This window comes from Trematomus bernacchii, unplaced genomic scaffold (assembly GCF_902827165.1).
Source record: "Trematomus bernacchii unplaced genomic scaffold, fTreBer1.1, whole genome shotgun sequence".
NCBI classification, from domain to species: domain Eukaryota; kingdom Metazoa; phylum Chordata; class Actinopteri; order Perciformes; family Nototheniidae; genus Trematomus; species Trematomus bernacchii.
In genome coordinates this window covers 9,476,960-9,485,583 of record NW_022988043.1, presented here as the reverse complement: position 1 = coordinate 9,485,583, position 8,624 = coordinate 9,476,960, and the positions used below count along the sequence as shown (strand labels likewise).

At 40.6% G+C, this 8,624-nt stretch overlaps 1 protein-coding gene across 1 annotated transcript; it reads left to right on the top strand.

Moving 5' to 3' along the window:
- Positions 1 to 3,100: 3,100 nt before the first annotated feature.
- LOC117473022 (chondroitin sulfate N-acetylgalactosaminyltransferase 1-like) lies at positions 3,101 to 8,603 on the top strand. Its single transcript, XM_034118491.1, has 9 exons — positions 3,101 to 3,502; positions 3,583 to 3,683; positions 3,786 to 3,964; positions 4,528 to 4,744; positions 5,021 to 5,122; positions 5,738 to 5,919; positions 7,469 to 7,563; positions 7,650 to 7,731; positions 8,209 to 8,603. The coding sequence occupies exons 1-9, from the start codon at positions 3,140 to 3,142 to the stop codon at positions 8,484 to 8,486; spliced, it is 1,599 nt and encodes a 532-aa protein (XP_033974382.1). The 5' UTR covers positions 3,101 to 3,139; the 3' UTR covers positions 8,487 to 8,603.
- Positions 8,604 to 8,624: the final 21 nt, after the last annotated feature.

The following is an 8,624-nucleotide window of genomic DNA, read 5'->3' as shown; positions in this document are numbered from 1 at the left end:
GAACTACATAAATTGTTTAGTAAATATGAAAGGTCCCCTATTATGCAAAATGCACTTTGTGATGTCTTCTATACATAAGTATGTGTCCCCGGTGTGTAAGGGAACTCACAAAGTGTCAGAAATGTTTTCCCCTGTACCCAAATCTCTAAAAACGTGGGTTCAACAGAGCTGATCCAGATTTGCGTCCGATATGACGTAATATCTGAAATGTGGGCTGGCTTTACGCCAACGGCCCTATCAGAAACGTTGCTGTATCAGAAACAATGCGCATCGTTTTGGAAGTAATATGGTCTGTGTTTACATTAGCAAGCATCGCTAACACTCAGAGCTGACGCTGTACTGGAGAGAGTATGTGAAAAAAATCAGGATATAAAAAATGAACTCACCTTGTGGTAAACCCGTGAGAGAAAAAGCATTTGAGCTCCATAATCCTTGATGTGGTTTGGAACATAATATGGCGTTTAATCACGGCAGCATTTAGCTGAGTATCTGGGAAGAATTCTCCTGCATGAGCTCTCATCTCTCGTTCTTTTTTTTCTTCTCTTTTTTTAAAGCTACGGACCCAGAATCAGCACTTCTCTTACAGGGCTGAAATAGAGGGTATGAGGCATGGCTAGAACGGGTGATCTGTTTGGTATTTTGAGCAAAACACTTCATAGACATGTTTTTTATATATCTGAGACCTATAATATATGCCTACAAATAGTATAATAGGAGACCTTTAAGTAAGAGAATGGCCTTTTTCTGTCAGTGCATGTCTTCATATCAAATGTGTTTGATACAGGCTGAATAACTACCACATAATGCATTTTATTTTAATATTATTAAGAAACTTTCATTATGAAGTGTCGTGTTAAAGAAAATGAAGTGATATTGGACACTGAAATCCATTGTTTTAAATGTTCAACAGGGGGAAACACAGTAGCAAACTGAAAGATTTAAAGGAGTCAGAAGTGCAGAGTCGACATCCATATGAAAACAATGAGCATCTGTAGGCTGCCTCATTAAATGTGAAAGACCCAGCACTATTGGTGGGTCCAACCAGTAACTAGCTATTTCCCCGCAGCAGATTGCAGGTGGCAGAGCATCGAAAGTCTAAAGGGGCATTCCTCCTTACTCCTGTCGCCTTCTAATTAGACTTAAAGGCAAGGAGGAGCCTCGGAGGAGCTGAAAGGGGATTCAGGATGGACGCAGATGGTGTGAGATCTCAAATGGAAGGAAGTGAACACTGGGTCTGATAGACTGAGAGGGATGGAAAAAGAGAGTGGAGAGGAGAGGGAGGTGGACGGAAAAGGTGGAGACTGAGTTTGGACACTTTAACTCTCTATTTTGAGAAGGTAGAGATTTGTTCAATAATTCAATGGATGAGATAACTCTGTTCTGACGAAACAAACGCCTCCAAAAGAAGCAAGAAACACAGAGAGAGGAGAAGATGAGCAGCTCAGGATGATGGACATCTGGTCGAAACTATCCTTTGAGACTCACAGCAGTTGGTGAATATATCAAAATGTTTCTTTTAAATCTGTCTGTCCTTAATTACAGCATTGCAGTGTGTTCAGAGTGTGTTGGTGATGATGTTTGTGTGTATCAGTTTCATCATAAATCTGATGACCTGCTGTGATATCCTGCTTGTGAGATGACGGCATTATGGAAGCACTGCAGTCATGTTAAATAGATACAACTATATGAGTCTATATGAGTCACAAAAGATGGGAGGTTAACCAAGATATTTAAGCTGAACATCTTTTGATGCTAAAAAAGGATTTAATTAGTGTGCAGGATCCAAAAGACGAGCTAAACCTCTTATTAAGGTTACAATACTTAATGGTAGAATGCTTTAAAAGGGTCAGCATGGTATGAACACATGCATCATGTCATAAACACGCAGAAATACCCACACACTTGCACATATACACACCACGCACACACACACTGCTTGGGTGGACCTGGAAACATAAGCAAGTCTTTCATGGAATCAGCCTCTACCTGAGCAATAAAGAGCCATCTGTGCTGTGAATAAACGTATGATGGCAACACACACACACACACACACACACACACACACACACACACACACACACACACACACACACACACACACACACACACACACACACACACACACACACACACACACACACACACACACACACACACACACAGGGTGGAGAGAAAAACACAGAGAAATGCTTGTTTCTGTCACTTCCCACCTTAAGCGTCGTGGCACTGCTGAGTGAATGTAAGGTCAGGTTATTTCTCTTTCTGTGCATTTTATAGCAGCCAGCATTTACCTGAGCAGCAGTCCAGCAGCAGCGAGATGAGGCCGCGTCAAACTGACATGAAATGAGATAAGCTGTCAAAACATTGAGGCACATCAGGGGGAGACTGACCAGGTTAGTTAACTTTCTTCGATTGTCATTTTAATTTGTTAGATGTAGATGGATTTCTTTGTTTCTATGTTGATACTACTATCTGTTGATGATCTAGGATCCCCAAAAGATACATCTTGCTTAAATTCATGGTGCCCAGAGGATGACTCATAAAAGCTTTTGAAACCTCATCATCCGTTAGTTGAGGAAAACTATGTTTATAATGAATGACAGTCCTCAGCCGCACTTTGTCATTTGCTAATGAGCAAATGTTAGCCTGTTAACTAGCGAAAATGACTAAGTGAACATGGTAAACACAACAAAAGCATGTTGACGTTAGCATTTAGCCCAAAGCATCTGGCAGTCCTGTAAGGCTGCACTGAAATATCAGATAGACTTGTGTTTCCTTTTGAAATACTGGATAGTCTGCATCCAAGCCTTAACAATCCTGAAAATTAAACAATCTGAGACAGATGGGGTCTTTAAGGTAAAAGGTTGGAAACCTCAGCCTCAAAATGCACTTTCTGTTTATCATTTAGGGAGTTTCAGTGCTGCGGTGATGGTCTTGTGAAGATGCTGCCTAATGAAGTGAAAGAAATGGACGACAGAAGAAAACAGCAGGACATCTTCTTTGAAAGCCATATTTACTAATCTATGGTTTAGGAATTATGGGTTGCTCTTTTTGGTGTGGGAGCATCTCCACGTGACAAAGGAACCGTCATGATCTTATAAGCCTCCAGTGGTTAAGGCTTGTTCAAAGACTACCCACCATGTTTAAACGGTGGCTTTTGGCCCTGGTGGCCCGGGTCGGCCTCATTGTGCTGGGCCTCTGCTGCTGTCTGTTCCTGTTCTACCTCCTCGCCTGTAAACCCGCGTCACACAGCAGCCAGCAATCTCTTTCTTGGTCTGCGGGGGCCACCAGTAAGGAGGGATACATGGCTTTGTTGCAGGAAAGAGAGGAGTCTCACAGACATTACATGAACAGCCTGAGCAAGCAGATAGCCCAGCTGAAGGAAGCTCTGCAGGAAAGGACGCAGCAGCTTCAGGAGACCCTGGAAAAGGCTAAAACAAGAGGGATTCTGCCTCAGGGTCTGGAGAGTTTGCACAAAACCCCGACACAGACCGACATGAAGGTAGGAATAATGGAGTAATGTTGTCTGATGAGATGCATGGATGTTATATGGAGCAGTAAATCTTACGTCATGTCCTTCAGGAGTTCTTCCGCTCCCAGCTGAGCCAGGCCGAGGTGAACTCAGGTGTGAAGCTGCCCAGCGAGTATGCAGTGATTCCTTTCGACACTTTCACTCTGAGGAGGTGAGTGGAGCACTCGTTCCTCTGTGAGGACTAAAGTAGAGCTGCCAAGGCCTCCAAGAGTCTACTGTCAGATCTTACCTCACCTTAATTTGTGTCACTCAGGGTGTACCAGCTGGAGACAGGGTTGACAAGACACCCAGAAGAGAGGCCTGTGAGGAAAGATCACAGGGACGAGCTGATAAGCACGCTGGAGACAGCTCTGCACGTCCTGAACGGGCCGCAGCAACGCGCAGACAACACAAGGCGGAAGCGCACATACTCCCCTGCAGACTTCATTGAGGGTGAGAAAGATCATTCATGACTCTTCACACAAAAAGTTTCCATCAATAGCTTAGAGATGTAAGATTTTAAGGAGTACCTTAACCCCAAAATGATGATTTGTATGTCAATGAATAACCTAGAGTTTGCTTCCAAGGTTTTTAACCAATTCAAGTCAAGTTGGGCCTAATTGATCAAGGCGTGCACAGGCATTTTTAAAGGATTTTTAAATGGTAGGGTTTTACTACAGTTTTCTTCCCAAATAAAGGGGTCAAAGGATGTGAGTAATTGATATAAAAACCTTTGCTCCTTTAATAATATCTTTAAAATATTGGTATTGCTTTGTTATCCTAACATTAGTTTGAAAGTTTTCTGTGAAGACCTTTGTCAATTGGTACTAATATATAAACATATGATATAGGGAAAATGAGACATAGCAATGAGGGAGTAGTTGAGTGTGTTGAGATATTTTTTAAGCCAATAATGGGAGAACACTGAGTTCAGTTTCTGTAATACTGCTAATTTCTACAGTATTATAGGTAAAATCATTGGACCAATAAATAAGAGTGTTGTCTGTCTGTCACAGGGTTGACCCGTACTGAGCGGGACAGAGGAACTGTTTATGAGCTGATGTTTAAAGGCGACGGCCCACGGGACTTCACACAGGTCGTCCTCTTCAGGCCGTTTGGTCCCGTGCTGAAGGTGAAGAGCGAGAGCGTGAACACGCGCAGCATGCTCATCAACATCATTGTACCTCTGTCCAAGAGGCCGGAGGCTTTCAGGCAATTCATCAACAACTTCAGGTAAAAAAAGTAAATTAAGAAGCTGCATGGCACCCACTCACACTAACTGTGCTTATATCAGGACATTATTGATCTCACGCTTAAAAAGAGTGCATTTGGCAGTGCCTAAAGTGAAAAGACAAAAAGACTCCTCTCCACTTCAGATAAAATGTGAAGTTTATTGCTTTTATAGCTTTGAGTGTATTTCTAATCTAAAACAGTTTCTCTGGATGAAGTGTTATAGAAGTGGGCCTAACACATAATTGATTGTATGTTTTGTGTTGTGTTTTTGTTCAGAGAAGTGTGCATCCAGAAGGACAGCAGGGTTCATCTGACTGTGGTCTACTTTGGTCGAGATCAGATAGATCAGGTGAAGGCAGTCCTGGATCAGACCACCAGGTAATGTTTACAGTTAAATCATCAACCTTTCACATTGGTTTTGTGTTGAAGCAAACAATATTCACCCACAAACATTTCTTTTTTTTCAATCGACCATCTCTGACGTGCATTATGCAATTGGCATCTTAACAAAGAGCCATTTTGGGGGTTGTTACAACCAGTGTGTAAGATCCAGAGCTGGGAAATATTCTCCATTATAGGCTGTGAAGTCATGGTTCAATTCCCAAGTTAGGACCAAATCATAAAATGTGTGTTTCAATTCCTAAACAACTCATTATGCACCCTTCATCAATTGTAATTCCATTTAAATGTTGTGACAGTTCAGAAGTACATTAAAGTTGTAGAAATATTTAATGCTGTGCAAGTTTGTGGACAAACATACAAAAGCAGAATGATCAGGTCTATATCTTTACTGCAAGACTCTTTTCAATCGGTCACAAATTTGTATTGAAAACTAATCGAAGTTGGAAACAAGTGAGGAGCAAAATACCATTCATCTTCTATGAGCCAACTAACATTTTGATTAATGTATTAACATTTTAAATGCATTAGAGTACCTGTCTCAGTATCCCAGATGTTTCCATGACATCCCTCCTGTCTTCTTCTCTCCCTCAGAGAAACTCGGTTCAGGAGCTTCACTCTGATCCAGCTGAATGAGGAGTTTTCTCGTGGTCGAGGGTTGGAGGTGGGCGCCCGGGCGTGGAGGCGCGGCCAGAACGCTCTGCTCTTCTTCTGTGATGTTGACATCCACTTCACCGCTGACTTCTTAACTTCTTGTCGTCTCAATGCAGAACCTGGTGAGAGAAAGGAGGATTTATCCCTGAGCTTTTCAACATTCAAATTCAGCACAACTTGCATAGACTTGATCCAGCCTTGATTCATACTATAATCTGTTTATGCAAGAATAAGCTTATAATGACAACATTAAAGCTGGGGTAGGCAGCTTTAATTTTTACGTTTTTTTTGGCATTATTGGGCAAAGAATCCATAATAACCTTATATAGTATTAGTTATACTCCAGGGTAGGCATTGTTCTGGGGGAAAAAAACACTAAAATGTTTTTAATGAATTTGAAAAGACATTCCTTGATCTCCTAAGCCAGGATGAGGTGCCAGAGTCTAGTTTTGTCCCAGATTAATTGAATGACAATATCCTGAAAATCAGAAAAAGATACAGTGCAGATAAAAGGCAAAAGGGAAAATAGTAGACCTAAATATTTAATAAATAAAAAATACAAATAAGTAAACCATGTTTTTGTTTTTTTAAGTGGCAGTAATATAAAAATATAAGGGAATATAAAACATATTAAAGGAGATGGTAACATTTCCTAATAGTAAATCAATTGTAAAGTAATACATTATCAACTATAAATTATGAAATGCCGCCTGTTACATTGCATTAAACAATGGGCCCTGGGTGTTTTTAATAGTTCATGCTGATCAGACCTCTGCTTGGGTTGAAGTTGGGCAAAGCTACATTATGCTAGAAGTTATATAAGGTAATGTATTATTGGATGGGCTCCAAAAAGCTGAACTGCACAGTGCCGGTTTGACCCATTTACTGTAAATAAAGTGGTTTCCACTCCATTTCAATTTGGCACAAAAAAGTGCATGCCTCATTCGCTGACTTGAATAATGGCTCTTAGCCTAAGGTGAAAAAACAAAACCTATTCCTGCAGCTTTATAAACAATAAGGACAAATAAGCACATATTTCCCATGGTTTGTTTTGGCTGAATCCGAATGTAAATAAATTGTTCTGTCTCTGCCAACAAAATGTGAAAGAATGAAATTACATTTTCCCACAGACTCTCTGACACCTCCTGCCGTTTGATTATCAGCTCACAGAGCTGCCTCATATGCTGCCTGCACTCTATCCCAGCAGGGGGTTGTGCTTTTTCCACTATGTAACAAGCAGCTTGCCATCTAATCCTTAGCTTTATGACATACCACATATCATGGGGCCAGGAATAGGGTGTACAATAATCTAAAAGGTGTAAACTGACATGAAGTTTCAAGACAAAATGTATACTTAAAATATACACAGCAGTGCTATGGTGAGATTTCTGGAGAAGGTAGTCTTTTCAGATTTCTTTGTAGAGGCCTTGTTGTTATCACTCATAATAACTACTCAGTTCTGAAATGTTCACTCCAGGCAAACTTCTGCTGTTGCTGCCAGTAATAAACAAATCCATCACGTCCTGCCTGCTTGGTGTTTAAAACTGAAAATGTGTTTAGTTCAGTTCTGTTTTGTTTTTCATCTGATGTTTTGTATTTGTATGGCTTTATTGACTTGACAGTACTTGTAAAGTGCTTCTTTTAACTATTTTGTATTGCTTCCTTCTCCAGGTAAGAGAGTGTACTACCCAGTGCTCTTCAGCCAGTACAATCCGTCTATTATCTACAGTAATCAGAGTCTTTTACCCCCAGTTCAACAACAACTGGTAGGTTAACATATATCAGATACATGTACTTCATTGTGTATGAATAGATTGTCAAGTCTGCCTCTGATTTGGTCTTTTTGTTTCAGGTGATAAAAAAAGACACTGGATTCTGGAGAGACTTTGGGTTTGGTATGACATGCCAGTACAGGTCTGATTTCCTCAACATAGGTAATACATCTTCTGCCGTGAAGAAAAACCTGTTCACAATTATCCCCAAAGTCATGTTTTGTAAGACCTAATACAATAAACTATCACATTTTATGTCACTTTATATACATGAAAGCACAGCATTCTTTGTATTTGTCTACAGAATTCCACCTTTTTCTGTCATAAGATGAAATTGTTAATTAAGTTGTGGCCTAATGCTGCAAAGGTAGTTGTACATTGTTTATGTATTGTTGTTTTTTTAACTCCAAGACTCTTTCCCTAACTGAGAAAAAGCTCTTTAAATCCCTGATGTCTTTTAAGTTACACATTTGAATAATCTCTCTCTGCTTTATGTCCTTTTTATGTTCAGTTCAACTAAATGTATGTTCAAATTCAATGATGGAAACAAGATCCTCCTTGAATACCGTGCATGCCATTCCTGATTTCCTGATCCTCACTGTCTCACTGCACATTTTTAAAGTTATCTTCTTCTTGCAGGGGGTTTTGACCGCAGCATCAAAGGCTGGGGGTTGGAGGACGTGCACCTGTACAGGAAGTACCTCCACAGTAAGCTAATGGTGATTCGCTCTCCATCCCGGGGCCTTTTCCACCTGTGGCACGAGAAGGACTGTGCAGACGAGCTCCCTCCAGACAAATACAAGATGTGTATGCAGACCAAAGCCATAAACGAGGCCTCGCACGGCCAGCTCGGGGAGCTTTTATTCAAACCAGAGATCGAAGCTCATTTGGGCAAGCAGAAAAACCAAGGAACATGATAAGGACAAAGCGAAAGGGCTTTTGGTTATTTTTGTTATCTCTGTTTAGTGTGTTCTTGTTTCATGATAATTTATATTTACTGACAATAAGTATTCAGCTTCAAACTAAATATTTTTACTGTAATTATTGTTCTCCAC

What these genes read in the sequence shown, in the direction of transcription:
- LOC117473022 (XM_034118491.1), top strand. Translation starts at nt 3,140, where the DNA reads ATGTTTAAACGGTGGCTTTTGGCCCTGGTGGCCCGGGTCGGCCTCATT. An exon ending in CAATTCATCAACAACTTCAG is followed by an intron (nt 4,745 to 5,020) that starts GTAAAAAAAGTA and finishes GTTTTTGTTCAG; the next exon opens with AGAAGTGTGCATCCAGAAGG. An exon ending in TCGTCTCAATGCAGAACCTG is followed by an intron (nt 5,920 to 7,468) that starts GTGAGAGAAAGG and finishes TTCCTTCTCCAG; the next exon opens with GTAAGAGAGTGTACTACCCA.